Below are 26,173 nucleotides of genomic sequence, written 5' to 3' on the forward strand. Positions count from 1 at the left end.
ACGAGGGAAAGAAGCTTCAGTTTCTCGCATGCGCAGTGAGTAAAGATGAGCCTCTGGCAGATGAGGGAAACAGCGATCAGAGTACGGCGCGTGCGCAGATCAGGGGTCGCGATTGCGAATCCTCTGCTGCGGTGATTCGGGTTTCCCTAGAACGTTGAGGGCGCAAGTCGGGTCCTGAGACCAGGTAAGCATCTGCGGAGAAGCCAGGTAGCCCTACGGCTGCCAACGACTGTCAAAGGCTCCGGAGAGAGGACTGCGAGCCGGGACGCCTGGGTTTTTCGCGGCTTGCGACTCCGAGTGGCGCAGCCAGTTTACCTGAGGCCGCGCTGGCGGTGGGGTGGGGCCGGCCCTGACACCCGAGCTCAGTTTTCTCGGGACCTGGTTTACGCTAGGTGCTGTGGGTCGGCCCTGGGGCTGTTCAGGCACTCAGGGCAGGGGAGAGGAGAGACTGCCGTCCTGGAGAAAACGGTTCCATGGAGGCCCAAGGTGAAGCGGAAGGATCCTCATGTACATCACTGAGCGGAATGGAGCTGTGAGCACGCATCAGGTGCTGTTTTAGGCCTGGCACGTAGTAGGGGTCAGCACTGCCCTTGCTAGGCTTTTGCGGAGATACTCAGTTTTTTTTAATAGACGTGGGGGGGGGTGTCTCACAGTGTTGCCCAAGCTGGTCTCGAACTCCTGGCCTCAAGCGATCCTCCTTCCTCGGCCTCCCAAAGTGCTGGGATCACAGGCGCGAGCCACCCAGCCCTACTTTTGAAGGACCGAAGGGAACCCGCTCTCCTCCCCGTGGGACCCCAGCCCATTTCATGCGCACTATGCAGGCCACATTCTTCAGCATAGTTAACCTTTAAGGTCTCTCCAGCTCCTCGATTTCCCTCCAGGAGTTCTGGTTCACAGTAAAGGGACTTCCCTGGCACTATCACTTAGACCTCCACGACCCAGGAAATGGATCTGCCCTTGGAATAACAGATCTGCCAGGAGGCGTTCCATCTCATTGGAGCTTCCTAAGTATACCTACCAATTATTTTTATTTTTTACTTTTTTTATTTTTTGGGGGGATGGAGGGGGGACAGGGTCTCACTCTGTCACCCAGGCTGGAGGGCAATGGCACGATCTCGGCTCACTTTAACCTCTGCCTCCCAGGTTCAAGCGATTCTTCTGCTTCGGCCTCCCGAGTAGCTGGGAATACCGGTGCCCGTCACCACATCCGGCTAATTTTTTGTATTTTTAGTAGAGATGGGGTTTTGCCGTATTGGCCAGGCTGGTCTCGAATTCCTGACCTCAGGTCATCCTCCTGCCTCGGCCACCCGAAGTGCTGGGATTACAGGCATGAGCCACCACGCCTGGCAATTTTCAAAGGGTAAATTTGATGTTATCCTATCTTTCATGATTTTTTAAATTATATTACATAATTCCAAAAGATATTTTATGTTTAAACCAGGACTTACTTCATTGAAGATGGTTTTATCTTTCAGTGTGAGCCTGCTGGGAAGTCAGGCTATATTTTTGGCATCACAGTGATCTCCTTAGTACCTGAGTTCACAGACCAGAATTATGATCCCACCAAATAACATGTTTTCAGTAATGTCATGGCTTATCAAGTACTTCTTAAATTGGACCATACCAAGTAAAATAATTTACAAGCCACTGTTCTAGATGCCTTTTCACCCTAAGGTCTAAAACAAAGGCCCATGAAATAATCAGTTCCCAGACTGGGTTTGTGTCATAAGACCACAGTGTATGTGGTGTGTCATTCCAAATTTCCTCAGCCTTGTAGTTGAGAGATCTGACATGCTGCCATTTAGTGACCACTAGGTACTTTACATTTATGGCAACATGTATGATTTTGTTCTCACTCTAGGTAGTAGTATCGCCATTTTATAGATGAGGAAATAGAGCCAAAGTTGCCCAGTAAGTAAATTGTGGCATTGAGACATTGAATGCACGTCTGTTGGCCACAGAGCTCACACTCCTCAGCAGGAAGGCCTTTTTGGGACAAAAGAAAAAATGAGAGGAGTCGTCAAATACAGAAAGTCAGGCTGGTCCAAAAGTAGTGAGTGTGTTGGTTTTTTTTTGTTTGTTTGTTTTTTGGTGAGACAGAGTCTTGCTCTGCGCCCAGGCTGGAGTGCGGTGGCACCATCTCAGCTCACTGCAAGCTCCACCCGCCAGGTTCACGCCATTCTCCTGCCTCAGCCTCCCTAGTAGCTGAGACTACAGGTGCCCGCCACCACGCCCAGCTAATTTTTTTTTTTTTGTATTTTTAGTAGAGATGGGGTTTCACCGTGTTAGCCAGGTTGGTCTCGATCTCCTGACCTCATGATCCACCTGCCTCGGCCTTCCAAGGTGCTGGGATTACAGGCGTGAGCCACCACGCCCGGCCTAGTAGTGAGTTATCTTAATTAATTGTTCACAGTCACAGATCAAACTTCTTCTACTCTTTCCCCATTCTCTACTGTACTTGACTAGTCTTTTTAAAAAGAGAAAGTTGGCCGGGCGTGGTGGCTCATGCCTGTACTCCCAGCACTTTGGGAGGCCGAGGCAAGCGGATTGCTTGAGGTCAGGAGTTCGAGACCAGCCTGGCCAACATGGTGAAACCCTGTCTCGACTAAGAATACAAAAATTAGCTGGGCGTGGTGGCTGGTGCCTATAATCCCAGCTACTTGAGAGGCTGAAGCAGGTGAATCGCTGGAACCCAGGAGGCAAAGGTTGTAGTGAGCCAAGATCGTGCCACTGCACTCCAGCCTGGGCAACAGAGTGAGACTCGTCTCAAAAAAATAAATAAATAAATATTTAAAACAGAAAAAGTTAAGGAAAAGGAGCTAACATTGCCTAAGGAACTGGAAAAAGATCTGGAGATACTGTGAAAGGTAATGAAACAAGGTGTAGAAAGGATAATTTAGTTTCAAAAATTGAAAACCTAATGGTTTCCAAGATAGGTCTTACTGAGATAATCAGGAAGTGTGCATCTCTTATTTAAAATTACAGTAATGTATTTGAAAGTGCTTTGCAGTTGGACATGGTGGCTCATGCCTGTAATCCCATCACTTTGGGAGGCTGAGGCAGGAGGATTGCTTGAGCCCATGAGTTCGAGACCTGCCTGGGCAACATGGCAAGACCCCATCTCTACAAAAAATTAAAAACTAGCCAGGTATGGTGGTACACACCTGTGGCCCCAGCTACTGGGGAGGCTGAGGCAAAGAAGCTTGCTTGAGCCCAGGAGGTCAAGGCTGCACTGAGCCATTTTTACGCCACTGCACTCCACTTGGGTGACAGAGGGAGACCCTGTCTCAAAAAAAAAAAAAAAGGAAGGAGAAGAAAGTGCTTTGGTTTGGATATGTTTAAGTCCTAAACAAACACAAGGCATCGTTAATAGAAATATAGGCTTTGAGACTTTTAGAAGAAAATATACAGTGTTGTTATTGCTGCTTTTTAAATGTGTTTCTGTTTTAATAGTGTAGTTGATAAATTATCAAGTTCCTGTTAGATGCCATAAATAGAACAAATATGGGGCCGGGCGTGGTGGCTCACACCTCCCAGCACTTTGAGAGGCTGAGGCAGGCGGATCGCCTGAGGTCAGGAGTTCAACATCAGCCTGGGAAACACGGTGAATCGCCATCTCTATGAAAAATACAAAAAATTAGCCAAGCGTGGCGGCGTGCGCCTGTAGTCCCAGCTACTCGGGAGGCTGAGGCAGGAGAATCGCTTGAATCTGGAAGGTGGAGGTTGCAGTGAGCTGAGATTGCGCCACTGCACTCCAGGCTGGGTGATAGAGTGAGACTCCGGCTAAAAAAAAAAATAGAAGAAATATGATACACACAAATAGGACAGGTGTAATTCTGTAGATTCAAAGTTTTCTGCTTAAAAAAAAAATAAACGGGACCAGGCACTGTGGCTCACGCCTGTAATCCCAGAACTACGAGAGGCCAAGGCAGGCACATCACCTGACGTCAGGAGTTCGAGACCAGCCTGGCCAACATGGTGAAACCCCCTTCTCTACTAAAAATACAAAATTAGCCGGGCGTGATGGCAGGTGCCTGTAGTCCCAGATACTCAGGAGGCTGAGACAGGAGAATCACTTGAACTCGGGAGGCAGAGGTTGCAGTGAGCCAGGATCACGCCATTGCACTCTAGCCTGGGTGACAAGCGAAACTCCGGCTCAAAAATAAAATAAAAATGAACAAGATGTTGGGATTGTGTGGAGTGAATATTTTCCTCTTTACTTCATTAGCTATGTCTTGAATTCTGCAGCATTAAGCATTCAAGCATTAAGCCTGTTAAATTTAGACCAGACCTAGAGTAGTCTCTTTTTCCTCCCGTCCCCCAAAATCAAAGACTACAGCTCTGCATTTCCTACTCAATCTATTATGCTTTCCTTGTTTGAGAAATAACTATCTGCAAACACTTACTGTGAGTGAAGGGTGCTTTATCTTCAGCGTAAAACCCCAAGTCTAGGAAATGGCATGGTCTGTTTCAAGCCTGACCAACAATACTCACTGGTTCCATTTGAGAAGTTTCAGCCCTTAAGGATTTCAGGTACCTACAGCAGGAGGATGAGCTAACAGGAGGATGTGAAAGACAGGGAAATGCTACTTTCTTTTTAACTACCATTTTACAGACAGCACCAAAACACTTTTTTTTTTTTTTGAGACGGAGTCTCACTCTGTCACCCAGGGTGGAGTGCAGTGGCGCGACCTCAGCCCACTGCAACCTCCACCTGCCAGGTTGAATCCATTATTCTGCCGCAGCCTCCCGAGTAGCTGGGACTACAGGTGCACACCACCACACCTGGCTAATTTTTTGTATTTTGGTAGAGAGGGGGTTTCACCATGTTGCCCAGGCTGGTCTGGAACTCCTGAGCTCAGGCAATCCACCCTCCTCAGCCTCCCAAAGTGCTAGAATTACAGTCATGAGCCACCACACCCAGCCCCAAAACACATTTTTGAAACATGAATTATTATTATTATTAAGCGTTTCTCAGAGAATCATTTTCCCCTCACTTAGCTTCTGGCACCACCTGCTGGCCGTTTTGTCTTTTCAAAGCAGCAACATTGCATGTTGGTCTGTTTAAGCTCAAAGTTGTTTGGCCCTTAACTGTTTATTAGGTCATTGTTTTGAGACCTATGGTTTCATCTCCTTCTTAAGGAAGAGACAAGATGGAATAAGCAGGTAATCAGCCCTCCTGAATTCTTGTCTCAGTTTCTTAAATGTCATATAAATAAGAAACAGGCTGGGCATGGTGGCTCATGACTGTAATCTCAGCACTTTGTGAGACTGAGGCAGGCAGATTGCTTGAGCTCAGGAGTTTGAGACCAGCCTGGGCAACATGATGAAACCCCATCTCTACTTTTTTAGAAAAGAAAAAGAAAAAAACTTTTACAAGTGTCTGTCCTAGCAGTCAGAAGAACTTGCTGATTCCTGTGTTCTGGAACAATGCTTGTCAAATGTTATGTGCCTCTGCATCACCTGAGGATCTTGTTAGGCTGCAGGTTCTCATTTGGTAGGTCAGAGCAGGGCCTGAAATCTTCATTCCTAACCATCCTCCACGTGGTGCTTTTGCCACTATGCGGACCACACTTTGGGTAGCAAGATTCTAGAGCTACATTGTCCCATAAAGTAGCCACCAGCACATATGGCCCAAACTGAGATGTTCTATAAGTATGACTATAACCTAGATTTTGAAGCCTTCATATTTAGGGGGAAAAAAGAATATCTCAATTTTAAAATATTGGCTGGGTGCAGTGGCTCACACCTGTAATCCCAGCACTTTGGAAGGCTGAGGCAGGCAGATCGCTTGAGCTTGAGTTCCAGACCAGCCACAGCAACATGGTGAAACCCCCTCTCTACACAAAATCCAAAAATTTGCCAGGCATGGTGGTACATGCCTGTAGTTCCAGCTACCCAGGAGGCTGAGGTGAGAGGAGGGCTAGAGCCTGGAAGGCAGAGATTGCAGTGAGCTGAGATGGCACCACTATACTCCAGCCTGGATGATGGAGCCAGACCTTGTCTCAAAATAATAATAAAACATTGATCACATGTTGAAATAATATTTTTGATATATTGGGTTAAATATAAATTTCATCATTATTTCTAATGTAACTACTAGAAAATTTAGAATTTCACATGTGGGTAGCATCAGTTTTGTTTTTTGGTTTTTTTTTTTTTTTTTTTTGAGACAGAGTCTCACTCTGTTGCCAGGCTAGAGTGCAATGGCGCAATCTCGGCTCACCGCAATCTCGGCTCACCGCAATCTCCGCCTCCCGGGTTCAAGCGATTCTCCTGCCTCAGCCTCCCAAGTAGCTGGGACTACAGCTATGTGCAACCATGCCCAGCTAATTTTTTGTATTTTTAGTAGAGACGGGGTTTCACCTTGTTAGCCAGGATGGTCTCAATCTCCTGACCTCGTGATCCGCCCACCTTGGCCTCCCAAAGTGCTGGGATTACAGGTGTGAGCTACCGCGCCCAGCCCAGTAGCATTAGTTTCTATTGGACAACACTGTTCTAGAACATTAACACAATAGAGGTGACATTTTTGATGTTTTTTTCCCCAGATGACTCAGTTTCCCAATCTCCTTGTTTCCGTGTCACCATCTCTGCTAGCTCAAATCAGTATTTAATTCTTTTCTTGGGATGATTTCCTCCCATCACACTCCTTTACACCTTCTCAGCCTTCACCATTGCCATCATGATCCCAGGGCTCTCATCAAGCAGTGAACAGTCCTATGTGCCAGAATACTGGCAGCACCCTTGTTTAAAGCACTTAGCCTTGCCACGGGGTGTGGGGCCTGGACCAGCAGCAACAGCCTCATCTGTGAGCTGGTTAGAAATGCAGAGCCTCACTGGTCACGGTGGCTCATGCCTGTAATCCCAGCACTTTGAGAGGCTGAGGCTTGTGGATCACCTGAGGTCAGGTGTTCGAGACCACCCTGACCAACATGGTGAAACCTCATCTCTATTAAAAATACAAAAAAAAAAGCTAGACGTGGTGGTGGGCACCTGTAATCCCAGCTACTTGGGATGCTGAGGCAGGAGAATTGCTAGAACCCGGGAGGCGGAGGTTGCAGTGAGCAGTCAGGGTGACGGAGACTCCGTCTAAAAAAGAAGAAGAAATGCAGAGCCTCAGGCCTCGCCCCAGACCTAGTGAACCAGCATCACAAGTCACAAGACTCCCAGGTGATTTGTATGCACATTAAAGTTTGCATGGTGAGACTGGCTGGTGAGCACTTTAACAATCTTCCTAAAGCACACTGTTTCAGTTAGTCTCCGCACCTGTTCCTTCAGTTAGTTTTAATGAAGTTTCTGCAAGGTTTATATACCATGAAAGTTGTAGCTAAGGTATACTAGTGCTTTACCTTTCAAAAAAAAAAAAAACACTTAAACAGTGAATTTTAGATAAATGGCGTCCAGAAGGCAGGTCCAGAGATTGACATCTCATGCTTTCCTGAAAATAGATTAAATATCCTTTATTTTATTGACTTTTTTTTTTTTTTTTTTTTGAGAAAAAGTCTCACTCTGTACCCCAGGCTGGAGTGCAGTGGCGTGATCTTGGCTCACCACAACCTCCGCCTTCCGAGTTCAAGCGATTCTCCTGCCTCAGCCTCAGCACACCACTGCACCCAGCTAATTTTTTGTATTTTTAGTAGAGATGGGAGTTTACCATGTTGGCCAGACTGGTCTTGAACTCCTGACCTCAGGTAATCTGCCCACCTTGGCCTCCCAAAGTGCTAGGATTACAGGTGTGAGCCACCACGCCCAGCCTCAAATATCCTTTATCCTTTTCAGAGACACGAAATGAAAGGCATTACCATCCTCTTTACTTCTCTCCAAAGTGAGAGCTGTTGATGACACAGCATCACCTCCTACATCTAGGCTTTTATTTTTATTTTTATTTATTTATTTATTATTATTTTTTTTTAATAAAAGAGATGGAGTCTCACTATGTTGCCCAAGCTGATCATGAACTCCCAGCTTCATGGGCTCCTCCCACCTCAGCCTCCCAATATGCTGGGATTTCAGGTGTGAGCCACCACACCCAGCATTATTTTATTTTTTATTATTTATTTTATTTTTTATTTTACTGTTTTTTGTTGTTGTTGTTGTTGTTGTTTCAGACAGAGTCTCACTCCTTCAGTCTTCACCCAGGCTGGAGTGCAATGGCACGATCTCGGCTCACTACAACCTCTGCCTCCCGGGTTCAAGCAATTCTCCTGCCTCAGTCCTCCCAAGTAGCTGGGACTACAGGTGCCCACTACCACCCCCAGCTAATTTTTTGTATTTTTAGTAGAGATGGGGGTTTCACCATGTTGGCCAGGATGGTCTCGAACTCCTGACCTCAGGTGATCCACCTGCTTCGGCCTCCCAAAGTGCTGGGATTACAGGCACGAACCACCATGCCCGGCCTATTTTGTTTTTTAGAGATGAGGTCTCCCTATGTTGCACAGGCTGGAGACAGCTTCTGGGCTTAAGCAGTCCTCCCACCTCAGCCTCCCAAGTAGCTGGGACTGTAAGCTATTATCTTGTTTGCTCCAGCCATAGGCTTTGTTGCAGAGTTGAACATGCCGTCCCTGCAGATAGTCTGTCTTGGTTTGAGTTGAATGTGGAAGCTGGAGGAGGGATGTGCTGACCAGATCCAGTCATGAAGAAGGCCACTCAGTAGCACATAGTTTTCAAATCCTGACAGCAAGCTCTCCAGGAGGATGAGGGGCATAGAGAGTTTGAGAACCACTGCTCCATAGTATGTTATCCATCCTCAGCTATCGCACGTATCCTGTTTGTGCTCGTCGTCATTTCTCTTTTATGCTACAGACTCTTCAGGCTCCCTGAAGCCCATGCCTGATACTCAATAGATGTTTAAAATATTCTTGCACAAATTAATGTTCCCTTTTGTAAATTCCTTAGACCTGTTATCTCTGAACTTAACCAAGTTGGAAGGGACTGAAGCAATGACAGGAGCTTTCACCTTAACTGCAATCAGCCATTTAGTGCAGAAGCCATCATCAAAGGAAAAGTAGAGCCTAGGGGGTCAGGGTAGAGCGCCAGCCCTACACTGAAGCTCACGTTTGAAGAAGGGAACTGGGGCAGAGCTGTCATGACTGCTGGTTTCCTCTTACTAGCACTTCTCTGTACCATTTTTCTTTTTCTCTTTTTTCATGTCACAATGAGCTATAATTTGAGCTGCTTTTATTGTTCCCTAAAGACTTCGGATTACTCTGTATCACAAAAACTGAAATCCAATTCGTATTTTTTTGGCCTTTGGGGAAGTGGAACCATGGGTGTGTTTGTCATTTTTAGCAGTCATTGGAGTAGGGCCAAAGCTCCAGGAGATACTGAAAGTGTTTAGAATTGTCTGATTGGCTGTTGGAATTAACTGTTAAACAAAGCAGCCAGTAACTGAACACCGGAGACCTTCTTAAACTCCAGTTGGGTGGGAGACCTTCCAGTGTGTCTGGCAGCTCTGAACTAGGACAGAAAGGTAGAGATTCAAACAGTGGACTGGTGACAAAGCAGCTGATAAAAGCACTCTCCTCTCCATCCTTTGTCTGGGAGTCTCGCCTTGCCTTGGAATCACTTTCTCTCTTTTTCACTGCACTGGTTTGTGCCAGTGCTGTCCTGCCTGGTCACATTTACCAGCTAGCGGATGAGAAACTCAGAGAGAAGTGCGGGGCTCATGTTCCATAATGAATTGAATCCGGGACTACAGGCTGCCTGATACACAAATGAATTTTGTTTTGTGGATTGAAAACAGGAATAAGGAAAGATAAGTTTTGGACATTGACTTAGTCTACTCAATCATTCGTAGGTAAGGTGATTCTTTGTCAGAGAGAGTTCAGAGAAAGTGCCCGGGTTTATCATTTATCTTCTAAGGTATTTGATTTTATACACATTTCATACACATTAAACAAAACCAGTTTTTAAAGCACCACTTTCCTTGGCACACTCCATTTCAAAGTATATCCCTTCACAGTCATGGAGCACCTTGCCAATACCATCTTTTAAAACAATTTTTCTTTTTTGGCTGGGCGTGGTGGCTCATGCCTGTAATCCCAGCACTTTGGGAGGCCGGGGCGGGCGGATCACGAGGTCAGGAGATCGAGACCAGCCTGGCTAACATGGTGAAACCCCGTCTCTACTAAAAATACAAAAAATTAGCCAGGCATGGTGGCAGACGCCTGTAGTCTCAGCTACTCGGGAGGCTGAGGCAGGATAATGGTGTGAACCCGGGAGGCGGAGCTTGCAGTGAGCTGAGATCGCACCACTGCACTCCAGCCTGGGCGACAGAGCGAGACTCTGTCTCAAAAAAAAAAAAAAAAATACAAAAATTAGCTAGGTGTGGTGGCACATGCCTGTAGTCCCAGCTACTCGGGAGGCTGAGGCAGGAGAATCGCTTGAACCCAGGAGGCGGAGCTTGCAGTGAGCCGAGATCGCGCCACTGTACTCCACCCTGGCGACAAAGCAAGACTCCATCTCAAAATAAAAAATAGAAATAGCAGAAGTAGAGATGAAGGATATCGTATTGTCATTCTAAAGGTGACCAGTGTCATCTCAGTATCACTGTACTGGTTACTAACCTAGAAGCTTACATGTAAAGTAACAGGAAATGCACATATTTACAAGAAAGCAACGCCTGATCCCGTGTCTCCATCCTGCTTCCTCCTCAGTGGGTATCTATCTGGATCTCACAGTGGGCTCAGGAGACAGCAGCAGGCTCAGGGGAAGTTGACCGAGGGTGAGGTGGACAGGCTGGGAGCAAAGCTGTGGAGTAATCTGCTGGATGTCCAGTTACCTTAGAAGCTGGCTCCCACCTAGATCAGACACCAGTTGCCATGACTACAGTTTATGAGGTTTCAAACACTAAAAGAAGCTATTTAGAGCCTCATATGAGGCAGTTGTTTAATAAGAGCAGCACAGGCCGGGCGCAGTGTGGCTGACTCCTGTAATCCCAGCACTTTGGGAGGCCGAGGCAGGTGGATCACCTCAGGTTGGGAGTTCAAGACCAGCCTGACCAACATGGAGAAACCCTGTCTCTACTAAAAATACAAAATTAGCCGGGCGTGGTGGCACATGCCTGTAGTCTCACTACTCAGGAGGCCGAAGCAGGAGAATCACTTGAACCCAGGAGGCAGAGGTTGCAGTGAGCCAAGATCGCGCCATCGCACTCCAGCCTGGGCAGCAAGAGCGAAACTCCATCTCAAAAAAAAAAAAAAAAAAAAAAAAAAACGCACATCTGTATTTAGTGCCTACTAAATAATCTACTAAGTAATCTTCAATAAAGATGCTCTAACCAAGTGGTACTTTTGCAGTTCTCGTAATCCTCCTGGGTGACAGAGATTTTACTACAAATCAGTCTCAAGCTTTGAAAGAAATCAACAAAGCCCTTTCTAGAATACTTTTTTCTGTGACCTTTTTTTTTTTTTTTTTTTTTTTTGAGACAGAGTCTCGCTCTGTCACCCAGGCTGGAGTGCAATGGTGTGATCTTGGCTCACTGCAACCTCCGCCTCACGGGTTCAAGCGATTCTCCTGCCTCAGCCTCCCAAGTAGCTGGGATTACAGGTGTGTGCCACCACACCCGGCTAATTTTTGTATTTTTAGTAGAGATGGGGTTTCACCATGTTGGTCAGGCTGGTCTCGAACTCCTGACCTTGTGATCTGCCTGCCTCGGCCTCCCAAAGTGCTGGGATTACAGGTATGAGCCACTGCACCTGGCTTTTTTTTTTTTTTTTTTTTTTTTTTTTAAAGACAGAGTCTTACTCTGTCACCCAGGCTAGAGTGCAGTGGCACGATCTCAGCTCACTGCAACCTCTATCTCCTGGAATTCAAGCAATTCTCCTGCCTCAGCCTCCCGAGGAGCTGGGATTACAGGTGCCTGCCACTGCGCCCGGCTAATTTTTTGTATTTTTAGTAGAGACGGGGTTTCACCATCGTCTCGATCTCCTGACCTCGTGATCCACCCTCCTCGGCCTCCCAAAGTGCTGGGATTACAGGCGTCAGCCACCACGCCTGGCCCTATATGCCTATTTTTATACCAGTACCACGCTGTTTTGGTGACTATGGCCTTATAGTATAGTTTGAAATCAGGTAATATGATGCCTCCAGATTTGTACTTTTTGCTTAGTCTTGCTTTGGCTATGTGGGCTCTATTTTGTTTCCATATGAATTTTAGAATTTTTTTTTCTAGTTCCGTGAAGAATGATGGTGATGGTATTTTGATGGGGATTGTGTGGAATTTGTAGATTGCTTTTGGCAGTATGGTCTTTTTCACAATATTGATTCTGCCCATCTATGAGCATGGGATGTGCTTCCATTTGTTTGTGTCGTCTATGATTCCTTTCAGCAGTTTTGTAGTTTTCCTTGTAGAGGTCTTTCTACTCCTGTGTTAGGTATATTCCTAAGTTTTGTTCTTGTTTTTGTTTTGTTTTTTTTTTGTTCGTTTGTTTTTGCAGCTATTGTAAAAGGGGTTGAGTTCTTGATTTGATTCTCCACTTGGTCGCTGTTGGTGTATAGGAAAGCTACTGATTTGTGTATGTTAATCTTGTATCCAGAAACTTTGTGAATTCTTTTATCAGTTCTAGGAGCTTTCTGGAGGAGTCCTTAGGGTTTTCAAGGTAAAGGATCACATCATTAGCAAACAGTGACAGTTTGACTTCCTCTTTATGGATGTGGATGCCCTTTATTTCATTATCTTGTATGATTGCTCTAGCTAGGACTTCCGTACTATGTTGAAGAGAAGTGGTGAGAGTAGGAATTCTTGTCTTGTTCCAATTCTCAGGGGGAACAGTTTCAACTTTTCCCCATTGAGTATTATGTTGGCTGTGGGTTTGTCATAGATTTTTTTTTTTTGCTTGTTTTGTTTTGTTTTTTGTTTTGTTTTGTTGTGAGACAGAGTCTCGCTCTGTCACCCAGGCTGGAGTGCAGTGGGGCGATCTCAGCTCACTGCAACCTCCGCCTCCTGGGTTCAAGCGGTTCTCCTGCCTCAGCCTCCCGAGTAGCTGGATTACAGGCATGCGCCACCACGCCGGGCTAATTTTGTATTTTTAGTAGAGACGGGGTTTCACCATGGTCAGGCTGGTCTCGAACTCCCAACCTCAGGTGATCCGCCCTCCTCGGCCTCCCAAAGTGCTGAGCCACTGCACCCAGCCTCAGTTTGAAGAGTTTTTTAATTTCCATCTTGATTTCATTTTTGACCCAATGCTCATTCAGGAGCAGGTTATTTAATTTACATGTATTTGCATTTTTTGTTTGCGGGGTTTTTTGGTGTTTTGTTTGTTTGTTTTGAAACGGAGTTTTGTTCTTGTGCCCAGGCTGGAGTGCAATGGCACAATCTCGGCTCACTGCAACCTCCGCCTCCCAGGTTCAAGCAATTCTCCTGCCTCAGTCTCCCAAGTAGCTGGGATTACAGGCACCTGCCACCACACCCAGCTAATTTATTTGCATGGTTTTGAAAGTTCCTTTTGATTTCCAGTTTTATTCCACTGTGGTCTGAGAGAGTGCTTGATATAATTTCAATTTTCTTTTCTTTTTTTTTTTTTTTTTTGAGACGGAATCTTGCTCTGTCGCTCAGGCTGGAGTGCAGTGGAGCAGCCTTGGCTCACTGCAAGCCCCACCTCCCGGGTTCACACCATTCTCCTTTCTCAGCCTCCCCAGGAGCTGGGACTACAGGCACACGCCACCACGCCCAGCTAATTTTTGTATTTTTAGTAGAGACAGGGTTTCACTGTGTTAGCCAGGATGGTCTCGATCTCCTGACCTTGTGATCCGCCTGCCTCGGCCTCCCAAAGTGCTGGGATTACAGGTGTGAGTCACCACGCCTGGCATAATTTCAATTTTCTTAAATTTATTGAGGCTCATTTTACGGCCTATCATATGATCTCTCTTGGAGAAAGTTCCATGTACTGTTGAATAGAATGTATATTCTGCAGTTATTGGATGAAATGTTCTATATATACCTGTTAAGTCCATTTGTTCCAAGGTATAGTTTAAATCCATTCTTTGTTGACTTTTTGTCTTGATGACCTGTCTAGTGCAGTCGGTGGAGTATTGAAGTTCCCCACTATTATTGTGCTGCTGTCTATCTCATTTCTTAGGTCTGTTAGTAATTGTTTTATAAATTTGGGAGCTCCAGTGTTAGGTTCATATATGTTTAGGATTGTGATATTATCCTGTGACAAGGCCTTATTACCATTATATAATGTCCCTCTTTGTCTCTTTTAACTGCTGTTGCTTTAAAGTTTTTGTCTGATACAAGAATAGCTACCCCTGCTTGTTTTTGGTGTCTATTTGCATGAAATGCCTTTTTCCACCCCTTTAAGTTTACGTGAGCCCTTATGTGTTAGGTGAGTCTCCTGAGGGCAGCAGATGGTTGATGAGTTCTTATCCATTCTGCAGTTCTGTATCTTTTAAGTGGAGCATTTAGGCCATTCACATTCAATGTTAGTATTGAAATGAGATACCGGCTGGCGCGGTGGCTCACGCCTGTAATCTCAGCACTTTGGGAGGCCAAGGCGGGCGGATCACGAGGTCAGGAGATCGAGACCACCCTGGCTAACACAGTGAGACCCCGTCTCTACTAAAAATACAAAAAATTAGCTGGGCGTGGTGGCAGGCGCCTGTAGTCCCAGCTACTTGGGAGGCTGAGACAGGAGAATGGCGTGAACCTGGGAGGTGGAGCTTGCAGTGAACCGATATCACATCACTGCACTCCAGCCTGGGCAACAGAGTGAGACTCCATCTCAAAAAAAAAAAAAAAAAGGAAATTTGAGGTACCATTACATTCATTGTGCTCTTTGTTGCCTGTGTACTTTGGGGGTTTTTTGGTTTTGCTTTTTAACTTGTATTTTTGTTTTACAGGTCCTGTGTGATTTGTGCTTTAAAGAGGTTCTGTTTTGATGTTGTTTCCAGGATTTGTTTCAAGATTTAGAGCTTCTTTTAGCAGTTCTTGTAGCAGTGGCTTGGTAGTGGTGAATTCTCTCAGCATTCGTTTGTCTGAAAACGACTATCTTTTTTTCATATGTGATACTTAGTTTTGCTGGATACAAAATTCTTGGCTGATAATTGTTTTGTTTGATAATTGTTTTGTTTGAAGAGGCTGAACATAGGACCCGAATTTTTTCTAGCTTGTAGGGTTTCTCCTGAGAAATCTGCTGTTAATCTGATAGATTTTCCTTTATAGGTTACCTGGTGCTTGTCTCACAGCTCTTAAATTATTTCCTTCATTTTAACTTTTTACAGAATTGGTGGGTTCTTGGTCTTGCTGACTTCAAGAATGAAGCCACAGACCCTCGTGGTGAGTGCTATAGCTCTTAAAGATGGTATGTCCAGGGTTTGTTCCTTCAGATGTTCAGATGCGTCGGGAGTTTCTTCCTTCTGGTGGGTTTGTGGTCTCGCTGACTTCAGGAGTGAAGCTGCAGACCTTCGCAGTGAGTGTTACAGCTCTTAAAGGCAGTGCAGACCCAAAGAGTGAGCAGCAGTAACATTTACTGCAAAGACCGAAAGAACAAAGCTTCCACAGCGTGGAAGGTGACCCGAGCGGGTTGCGCTGCTGGTTCAGGCAGCCTGCGTTTATTCCCTTATCTGACCCCACCCACATCCTGCTGATTGGTCCATTTTACAGAGAGCTGATTGGTCTGTTTTGACAGGGTGCTGATTGGTGCGTTTATAAACCTTGAGCTAGACACAGAGTGCTGACTGGTGCATTTGCAATCCTTTAGCTAGACACAAAAGTTCACCAAGTCCCCACTAGATTAGCTAGACACAGAGCACTGATTGATGTGTTTACAAACCTTGAGCTAGACACAGAGTGCTGACTGGTGCATTTGCAATCCTTTAGCTAGACACAAAAGTTCCCCAAGTCCCCAGTAGATTAGCTAGACACAGAGGACTGATTGATGTGTTTACAAACCTTGAGCTAGACACAGAGTGCTGACTGGTGCCTTTACAATCCTTTAGCTAGACACAAAAGTTCTCCAAGTCCCCACTAGATTAGCTAGACATAGAGCACTGATTGGTGCATTTACAAACCTTGAGCTACACACAGGGTACTGATTGGTGCGTTTACAAATCTTGAGCTAGACACAAAGTGCTGACTGGTGTATTTACAAACCTTTAGCTAGACATAAAAGTTCTCCAAGTCCCCACCCGACTCAGGAGCCCAGCTGGCTTTGCCTACTGGATCCCACACTGGGGCTGCGGGCGGAGCTGCCCGCTAGTTCCCCACCACGCACCCGCACTCCTCAGCCCTTGGGTGGTCGATGGGACGGGTCGTGGAGCAGGGGGTGGCGCCCGTCCAGGAGGCTCCGGCCGCGAGGGGGTTGGGGGAGGGGGGACTCAGGCATGGCGGGCTGCAAGTCCCAAGCCCTGCTCCACGGAGAGGCGGCTGAGGCCTGGCGAGAATTCGAGGACAGCCCGGGCGGGCCAGCAGTGTTGGGGGACCCGGCACACCCTCCGCAGCTGCTGGCCCGGGTGCTAAGCCCCTCACTGCCTCGGGCCGGCGGCGCCAGCTGGCGACTCCTAGTGCGGGCCTGCCAAGCCCGCGCTAGTCCACGAGCTCTCCCTCCACACCTCCCCACAAGGGGAGGGAGCTGCCTTCGGCCTTGGCCAGCCCAGAGAGGGGCTTCCACAGAGCAGCGGCGGGCTGAAGGGCTCCTCAAGCACGGCCAGAGTGGATTGCCGAGGCCAAGGAGGTGCCGAGAGGAAGTGAGGGCTGCTAGCACGTTGTCACCTCTCATTTGGATAACCTGATGACAGTATGCCTAGATGAAGATCTTTTTGCAATGAATTTCTCACGTGTTCTTTGTGCTTCTTGTATTTGGATGTCTAGGTCTCTAGCAAGGCAGGGGAAGTTTTCCTCGATTATTCCCCCAAATATGTTTTCCAAGCTTTTAGATTTCTCTTCTTCCTCAGGAACACCAATTATTCTTAGGTTTGGTCGTTTAACATAATCCCAGACTTCTTGGAGGCTTTGTTCATATTTTCTTATTCTTTTTTGTCTTTGTTGGATTGGGTTAATTTGAAGACCTTGTCTTTGAGCTCTGAATTTCTTTCTTCTACTTGTTGAATTCTATTGCTGAGACTTTCCAGAGCATTTTGCATTTCTAAAAGTGTGTCCAAAGTTTCCTGAATTTTTTATTGTTTTTTCTTTAAGCTGTCTATTTCCCTGAATGATTTCTCCCTTCACTTCTTGTATCATTTTTTGGATTTCCTTACACTGGGCTTCACCTTTCTCTGGTCCTTCCCTGATTAATAACTAACCTCCTGAATTCTTTTTCAGGTAAATCAGGTATTTCTTCTTGGTTTGGATCCATTGCTGGTGAACTAGTGCGTTTTTAGGGGGTGTTGAAGAGTCTTGTTTTGTCATATTACCAGGTTTGTTCATTTGGGTAGGCTCTGTCAGAGGGAAGGTCTAGGGCTGAAAGCTGTTCAGATTCTTTTGTCCCATGGGGTATTCTCTTCATGTAGTCTGCCCCTTTTCCTATGGATGTGGCTCCCTATGAGCCAAACTTGCAGTGATTGTTGTCTCTCTTCTGGGTCTAGCCGCCCAGCGAATCTTCCCAGTTCCAGGCTGGTACTGGAGGTTATCTGCAGAGTCCTGTGATGTGAACCATCTATGGGTCTCTCAGCCATGGATACCAGTGCCTGTTTAGTGGAGGTGGCAGAGGGTACAATTGACTCCATGAGGGTCCTTAGCTTTGGTGGGTTAATGGTCTATTTTTTTTTTGCTGGTTGGCCTCCTGCCAGGAGGTGGTGCTTTCCAGAAAGCATCAGCTGTGGTAATATGGAGAGGAACCAGCAGTGGGCAGGGCCCTAGAACTCCCAAGATTATTTGCCCTTTGTCTTCCCGCCAGGGTGGATAGGGAAGGACCATCAGATGGGGGTGGAGCTAGGCATGTCTGAGCTCAGACTTTCCTTGGGCAGGTCTTGCTGCGGCTGCTGTAGGGAATGGGGGTGAGATTCCCAGGTCACTGGAGTCGTGTACCTAGGAGAGTTACGGCTGCCTCTGCTGAGTCATGCAGGTTGTCAGGGAAGTGGGGGAAAGCTGGCAGTCACAGGCCTCACCCAGCTCCCACACAAACCCAAGGGCCGGTCTTACTCCCACCGTGTTCCCCCACAACTGCCCCGAGTCTGTTTCCAGGCAGAGGGTGAGACTGGCTTGAAAATTTGCCCGAGGCTGTTCCCCTCCCAGCTGCGAAAGAAAAGGGCTATAGTTCTTCCCCTACCTGTAACGTCTGCATGCCAGATTCGTGCAGTTGCCCGAGTTTTGGCCAGGAGGCTTCTCGCCCTGTTTAAATTGTTACAAAGTTCGACTAGAGAATTCCTTCTCCCTGTGGAGTTTTATCCCTTGCTCCTCTGGCCACCCTCCTGATGGATCCCTGTGGTGCCAAGCAGGAATGGGCTGCCTGGGGACCCAGTGAGCTCTCACGGCCTTTCTGCTGCTTCCTCTACCCCTGTATTTCGCTCTGCTGAGTCTGACTTAGCTCCAGGTAAAGTTGGAAATTTCTCCTGCAAACAGACCTTCAGCCTCTCCAGTGGGGGGGGGGGGTGTGTGTTCGGGAGAGGAGGGTCTCCCTTTCCCACTTCCACAGTTGGGGCACTCACAGTATTTAGGGGTCTCCTGGGCCCTGCAGGAGCAATCGGCTTCCTTCAGAGGGTCTGTGGGTCCTCTCAGGATTGCTGGTTTGTTCTTGTAGTTGATCTGGAGCTAAAATTCACAATGCAAGCCTCTGCATGCTGCTCTGTCTGAAGCTGCAATCTAGTCCTGCCTCCTGTCTGCCATGATCCCAGGAGCTCCCATGCAGATAAATTATGATCACAAGGTCCCAAAATAGGCTGTCTGCAAGCTGAGGAGAAAGGAGAGCCAGTCCGAGTCCCAAAACTGAAGAACATGGAGTCTGATGTTCGAGGGTAGGGAGCATCCAGCACGGGAGAAAGATGTAGGCGGAGAGTCTAGGCCCATCTCGTCTGTCTTTTAATATCTTCTCTAACTAACCTGTAAGCTCCAAGAAGACAGTTCAGCTCTTTTTCATCTCATGTCCCTCACTATACCTAACAAGGACCTTATTAAAAGTTGACTAGCTGGATGCAGTGGCTCACGCCTGTAATCCCAGCACTTTGGGAGGCTGAAGCAGGTGGATTACTTGACCTTAGGGAGTTCAAGACCAGCCTGGGCAACATGGCGAAACCCCATCTCTACAAAAAGTAATTACTCAGATGTGGTGGTGTCTGCCTGTAGTCTTCACTTACTAGGGAGCCTGAGGTGACAGAATCGCCTGACCCTGGGGAAGTCAAGACTGCAGTACGCTGTGATCACGCCACTGCAGTCCAGCCTGGGCGACAGAGTGGAACTCTGTCTCAAAAAAAAAAAAAATTAGTTGACTTGGTAGTTCCAATGATGAGTACCAGTTGGACCACATTGTTGGCAGTGCGTGCAGGGAACAGATGTTCACATTCAAATCCATGAAACTGGAAACAAAAAACAACAATCATGACATTGATTGATAGTGATGTTTACTATGTCAGACTGTTTAAGCTCAGCTATAAAATAGACTCTCAGCCCCGGGGGTGGGTGGGTGGCTCACACTTGTAATCCCAGCACTTTGGGAGGCCGAGGTGGGCAGATCACCTGAGGTCAGGAATTCGAGACCAGCCTGGCCAACATGGTGAATCCCCGCCTCTACTAAAAATACAAAAATTAGCCGGGCGTGGTGGCACACGCCTGTAATCCCAGCTACTCAGGAGGCTGAGGCAGGAGAATCACTTGAACCTGGGAGGCAGAGGTTGCAGTGAGCCAAGATCGCGCCATCGCACTCCAGCCTGGGTGACAGAGTGAGATTCCGTCTCAAAAAATAAACTAGACTCTCATACTGTCATCTTTACATTTTGATTTCAGAGATTCTCAAACATTTAAATTTAAATACTGGCACTTGACCCAGATCCTAATTTTTGCTTGATGCACTATTTACCTGTATCAAATTACAGTCTGTTCCTTTGAATTTCTTTTTTTTTTTTTTTTTGAGACAGTGTCTCACTCTGTTGTCCAGGCTGGAGTACAGTGGCTCTGCCTCAGCCTCCCGAGTAGCTGGGATTACAGGCGCCCACCACCAAGCCTGGCTAATTTTTTATTTTTAGTAGAGATAGAGTTTCACCATCTTGGCCAGGCTGATCTTGAACTCCTGACCTCGTAATCCACCTGCCTCGGCCTCCCAAAGTGCTTGGATTACAGGCATGAGCCACCACGCCCAGCCTGAATTTCACACTCAAAACCTCTCCTTCCTGAGAAAACAGCACCCCTGGTTGCTTGGAAGATATTTTTGGTCTATTGCAAGAAAATATGTATTAGCTGGCAGGGCATGTCCTGGTAACATGGCAGACTGCAAGGCTGAGGAGAGGGGCATCTTGCTGAATAATGTGTCTCCACTCATTTCCTAAATTCCCTCGGTAACAGATGGGTCATCATTTGAATTGCTTTATAAAAAGCTGTCTTCGAATCTGAAGCATAATCTTGAGGGCATATGCCTCTTACTGAAAGCTCTCCTTATCCATCTAACCCAGGTCCTCAGCCAGCAGAGCCACGTTCCTTATGAGCACTGCGGGTTTATTTCATTTTCCTACACCACTGACCCGAATATGCCCGGCGCCATGGGGACTCCGGCTTTGGGAGAAGCTGACGTTGTTATCCCCAGGAATAGCTGTCACTCCAGTCCAGATGGCAGGCAAGAAGGACTACCCTGCACTGCTTTACTTGGATGAGAATGAACTCGAAGAGCAGTTTGTGAAAGGACACGGTCCAGGGGGCCAGGCAACCAACAAAACCAGCAACTGCGTGGTGCTGAAGCACATCCCCTCGGGCATCGTTGTAAAGGTAGATCACAGAAGGCCGCTGAGGGGAGAGGCCCCGCCCAAGGGTTCCACAGCCTCCAGAGATTTCTCCCAAGTGTGAATGGGATCAGCTGAAGTGCATTATTTTTCTGGCTCGGGCCACCCTCTACCAGCCAAGCAGTAGAGGGCACCGCAGATCTCATCCCATCCCTGAGCCATTCCTCCCTAAGGCAGAACCTCCTACAACAGCCTGGGAAGCCTGCTTCCAGGATCTTTTGGAGCCAGGGTATGGCTGCCATCCTTGAATTTGGCAGACAGCACTGGTGCTTGGCTGCTGCCCCGGAAGCAACGTCTTGACAAAGCTAAGCAGTGGCTGATAAAGGCAGGTGCCCGGGCAGCATGGTTCTTTCAAATCCATTCCCGCTGCAGGAAGGCTGCCGAGATCCCCAGCATTGCTGTGGGCTCCAAGTCCCTGAGGAGGCGGCAAGCAGGCCTGGGGTGTCGGCTGGCAGTCCCAGCCCTTAGCTGTCATGGCTGGTTAACATTAGGGTGGCCACGTCCTCCATGCCTCTCTGTCCCCGTTGGTAAATGTCGGTGATACCTCCCCTTCTGGACAGAGAGGACTGAGGGTGAGATCATGCAGGATCATGGAGGCCAGGCATTTTCCAACCTCCGAAGAAAAAATGCTGTGCACAGCTACCTATAGGAGTGTTCCTTTTTACATAAAAAAACAAGTCTCGGGCCAGGCACGGTGGCTCATGCCTGTAATCCCAACACTTTGGGAGGCTGAGGTGGGTGGATCACCTGAGGTCAGGAGTTCGAGACCAGTCTGGTCAACATGGCAAAACCCCATCTCTACTAAAAATACAAAAATTAGCCAGGCGTGGTGGCGCGTGCCTGTAATCCCAGTTACTTGGAGGCTGAGGCAGGAGAATCGCTTGAACCCTGGAGGCAGACGTTGCAGTGAGCCAAGATCACGCTACTGCATACCAGCCTGGGCAACAGACAAGATTCCCTCTTAAAAAAAAAAAAAGACAAGCTTGGTCAGAGGGGCTCCCAGTCCATCTGCCTCAGGGATCACGAGAGAGTCCTGGAAGCAGCACAGAAAAGCGATAGCCAAGGCAGGTGTTTCATATATAACGATACTGGCAGCAGATACTCACAGGTCATGGAAATGTGTGGGAGGAACTGTTCTAAGCAGCATTAACTCTGCAGTCCCCAAAACCCCATGTTCATGCTTTCCATCACAGTACAGGTGTGGAATCTGGGACATAGAGAGGCTAAGTGACCTGCCCAAGGTCCTGCCACTTAGTAGTCAGTTCACACCATACCCCAAGTCCATGTTCCTAACAGCTGCACTTCACTGCTGGGTTTTTGAGCCACAAGCATATCATGTAAAACCTCAGTCACTTCTTTTCCTCCTTGAAAAGTGTCATTCATGAGTAACAAAATTCTGAAACCTGAGAGTTAATTTTTGTTTAACCTATTTTATGTAACTCCTTCCAAACTTGCTTTCAGAATTATTCTTTAACCCTAATTTCATAGAATTTTTTTTTTAAGAGATAGGGTCTTGTTTTGTCAGCCAGGTTGGAGTGCAGTGGTGCAATCATGGCTCAGTGTAGCCTCAAACACCTGGGCTCAAGCAATCCTCCTGCTCTCGGCCTCCTGAGTAGCTGGGACTGCAGGCATGCCCCACCACACTCAGTGTTTTTTGTTTCGTTCTGTTTTTTGAGAGTCTTGCTCTATTGCCCAGGCTGGAGTGCAGTGGCGCAATCTCAGCTCACTGCAACGTCCGCCTCCTGGGTTCAAGCAATTCTGCCTCAGCCTCCTGAGTAGCTGGGATTACAGGTGCCCATCACCACACCCAGCTAATGTTTTTGTATTTTTACTAGAGACAGGGTTTCACCATGTTGGCCAGGGTGGTTTCAAACTCCTGACCTCAAGTGATCCACCCATCTCAGCCTCCCAAAGTGCTAGGATTACAGGCATGAGCCACCACGTCCGGCCATCCAATTTTTACATTTTTGGTACAGATGGGGGGTCTTGCTATGTTGCCCACGCTGGTCTCAAACTCCAGCCCCCAAGTGATCCTCCCGTTTCAGCCCCCAAAGCATTGGGATTATAGGTATGAGCCACTATGCCTGGCTTAAGATTTATCTTTTATCAAACAGCTTTGCAAGGCACTCACCTATAATAACTGAGGCATTACACAGTGAATGAGTTATGGTTGACTAATAATAAAGATGCTATTTTCTTCCTTCAGACAGAACTTTATGCTTATGAATGGTGCACACAAAGTGGTTGTTAACTGGCCACAAGGTAGATACATCAGTTGATACTTTCATAATTATTTTGCAACTTTATGTGAAGGCCACTGTTGCTTCTAAACAAAATAGCATTCCTAATGATTAAAACAATCACAGTGAAAGCCACATAATACAGCAAGGGTGTGGGACACAGGGCAGAGGCAGGAAAGGGGCTGGTCTTCACTGTCACTGACTCATGGAGACTCCTGATAAGGGGCTTTGCCTTCCAGGTTTGTCCCTCTCTATAAAGCAAACAGGTTGTCCTGACCAGCCTGGCCAACATGGTGAAACCCCATCTCTACTAAAAATACAAAAATTAACGGCATGGTGGCATGTGCCTATAATCCCAGCTACTTGGGAGGCTGAGGCAGGAGAATCACTTGGACCCAGGAGGCGGAGGTTGCAGTGAGCCAAGATCACGCCATTGCACTCTAGCCTCAATGACAAGAACAAAACTCTGTCTCAATAAATAAATAATAAAAAAGCAAACAGGTTGAATTTAATGACTTCTGAGATCCTGTCCATTTTTAACATCCTGTGGTTTTCACATTATAAAATATTATCTCTTACAGTGCCATCAGACAAGATCAGTTGATCAGAACAGAAAGCTGGCTCGGAAAATCCTACAAGAGAAAGTAGATGTTTTCTACAATGGTGAAAACAGTCCTGTTCACAAAGAAAAACAAGAAGCGGCGAAGAAAAAACAAGAAAGGAAAAAAAGAGCAAAGGAAACCCTGGAAAAAAAGAAGCTACTGAAAGAACTGTGGGAGTCAAGTAAAAAGGTCCACTGAGAAAAGAATTACAGATTCCAACTGACAGAATCTGCCAGAAGCTCCCAGGGAATAATGGTGGTGAGTTCCATCACCAGCATTATTATAGTGCGTCAAAAGAAATATTTTTGATGAATTTAAAAGACAACAAATTTATTTAAATGGTGCACTAAACTGTAGTGAACAGAGACAGGCACAATTCAAGAATAAAACTCGGCCGGGCACGGTGGACGGTGCCTCACACCTGTAATCCCAGCACTTTGGGAGGTCGAGGCAGGCGGATCACTTGAGGTCAGGAGTTTGAGATCAGCCTGGCCAACATGGTGAAACCCCGTCTCTACTAAAAATACAAAAAATTAGCCAGGCGTGGTGGCAGGCGCCTGTAATCCCAGCTACTCGGGAGGCTGAGGCAGGAGAATTGCGTGAACCTGGGAGGCGGAGGTTGCAGTGAGCTGAGATCGCGCCACTGCACTCAAGCCTGGGCAACACCTGGGTGACAGAGCGAGACCCCATCTCAAAAAAAAAATAAAACTAGGTCAAGTGCAATGACACACGCCTATAATCCCAGCACTTTGGGAGGCTAAAACAGGAAGATCGCCTGAGCCCAGGAGCTCAGGATTGTAGTGAGCTATCAACACCACTGCACTCCACCTGTCCACTTGTTCTTGTGTGACAGAACAAGACCCTGTCTCTAAAAAATAAGATAAAACCATAAAGAAACACAGTCAGTACTATACAAGAATAATGGCTACTTCTAGAGGGAAGAAAGGAGTTGTCATTGTGATGAGGCACTTGGAGGGGTTCTGGGGTGCCTGACAAAGTTCTGTTTCTTCACCTGGGTGGTAGAAGGGTGTCCCCATATTTCAAGTCGTACCTTTGTCTGTGTGATTGTGTCTGTTTTGTAATAATAAAATTTTTTTTGAAATTAGTAAAGTCAATTTTTATGGAGAACTGGAGAATGGAGTCAAACATTAATAGCATTTGTTGGCAACTTGTCATCTGCTGGGAAGCCACTGCCCAGTGACACTTAAACATCAGTTATCCCGATGTCAGCTCAAGACAGTAAAAGAGAAAACAAGGGCCGGGCGTGGTGGCTCACGCCTGTAATCCCAACACTTTGGGAGGCCAGGCAGGTGGATCATGAGGTCAGGAGTTTGAGACCAGCCTGACCAACATGGTGAAACCCTATCTCTACTAAAAATACAAAAATTAGCCAGGCGTGGCAGCATACGCCTGTAATCCCAGCTACTCAGGAGGCTGAGGCAAGAGAATTGCTTGAATCTGGGAGGCGGAGGTTGCAGTGAGCCAAGATTGCGCCACTGCACTCCAGCATGAGCAACAGAGCAAGACTCTCTCAAAAAAAAAAAAAGGAGAAAACGAGAGTTGGAAGAGTTAAAGGCTCTGTTCCTTGTCCATGTGCTCTATTAGCTTCTAGGCTGTATGATGCCCAGTTGTGCCTCTGATGTAGAAACACATTCCCTGCACGTTGATGTGCAAGATTTGTAAAGGTAAGGTTCCAGAATCTGATTTGCTTGTAAATTTACATCACTTAAGCTGGATTTGACCTTACAGTTGTTTTTCTTTTGAAGCCATGCTTAATAGCTTGGCTTGTTAGAACTCTTCTGGAGTCCACGTAGAAAACAAATAGGGAAAAATACTGGGAGGTGAGAAGGCCATTGGGAGATTGCCAGTTGCAGGGCCGCAGTTCTGCAGTCTGTCCAGCAGGCCTAGGCGGCATGTCCAGTGCATACATCCAAGCACACCTTTCTCTTTGAGGCTGCCAATGAAGGCTCTTCTCACCTCAGTGACGGCTTTGGATGCTTACACATTCAATGCAGGGCTCATTCTGCACCTCCTGTTGAGAGTGTACAGGACCCTTCCCCAGCCCAAACTCCCTTTAGAAAATAAAGTCTCTAGAACGACACCTAAGAAACCAGTAATAGTGGGAAGGGAAATTTGGAGCTGGAGATGAGGGAGAATGGTTTCCGTTTGTCTCCTCTCTCATACCTTTGCAACTTTCTGCCACATACAGGAAGGGGACACAGCACCCATTTCGCTAGAGCCTGTTCCTGCTGGCCTTTAGCCTTGTCACGGCTGAGAATTCACCTCATGCCTGCATCAAAGAAAGACAAGTCTCTCTCATTTGTCTTTGTCTACTGCTCAGCAAAGCAAATTCTCATTGCAGGTATTTAGGGCCTAAGGTATAGATTAAGAATTAAAATCCCTTTGGGAGGCACTGTCAGAGACCACCATGTGGATTCTCAACACATCCAGTGCAGCCCATTTTTTCCC

The 26,173-nt window shown here is 46.9% G+C and overlaps 2 protein-coding genes across 5 annotated transcripts in view; one reads left to right on the top strand and one right to left on the bottom strand.

Moving 5' to 3' along the window:
- The window catches only part of MPHOSPH9 (M-phase phosphoprotein 9), a 91,485-nt gene extending 80,675 nt beyond the window's left edge, over positions 1 to 10,810 (bottom strand). For both annotated transcript variants that reach the window (XM_054441919.1, XM_054441913.1), the window contains exon 1: positions 10,609 to 10,810. The gene's annotated coding sequence lies outside the window, so the exon portion shown is untranslated. The remainder of the gene's footprint in view (positions 1 to 10,608) is intronic.
- MTRFR (mitochondrial translation release factor in rescue) lies at positions 34 to 24,809 on the top strand. 3 transcript variants are annotated; one of them, XM_054441928.2, is made up of 4 exons: positions 44 to 184; positions 15,223 to 15,277; positions 20,539 to 20,848; positions 23,684 to 24,809. In XM_054441928.2, the coding sequence occupies exons 3-4, from the start codon at positions 20,567 to 20,569 to the stop codon at positions 23,900 to 23,902; spliced, it is 501 nt and encodes a 166-aa protein (XP_054297903.1). In that variant the 5' UTR covers positions 44 to 184; positions 15,223 to 15,277; positions 20,539 to 20,566; the 3' UTR covers positions 23,903 to 24,809. The 3 variants fall into 3 exon arrangements, with proteins under 3 accessions (XP_054297902.1, XP_054297903.1, XP_054297904.1); XM_054441927.2 differs by lacking the exon at positions 15,223 to 15,277 and having other exon boundaries at positions 34 to 184; XM_054441929.2 differs by lacking the exon at positions 15,223 to 15,277 and having other exon boundaries at positions 57 to 547.
- Positions 24,810 to 26,173: the final 1,364 nt, after the last annotated feature.

Source organism: Pongo pygmaeus, chromosome 10 (genome assembly GCF_028885625.2).
Source record: "Pongo pygmaeus isolate AG05252 chromosome 10, NHGRI_mPonPyg2-v2.0_pri, whole genome shotgun sequence".
NCBI classification, from domain to species: Eukaryota; Metazoa; Chordata; class Mammalia; order Primates; family Hominidae; genus Pongo; species Pongo pygmaeus.

Coding starts and splice junctions, on each gene's coding strand:
- MTRFR (XM_054441927.2), top strand. CDS start 20,567: ATGAGCACTGCGGGTTTATTTCATTTTCCTACACCACTGACCCGAATA. Junction 20,849..23,683: donor CCTCGGGCATCGTTGTAAAG/GTAGATCACAGA, acceptor TATCTCTTACAG/TGCCATCAGACAAGATCAGT.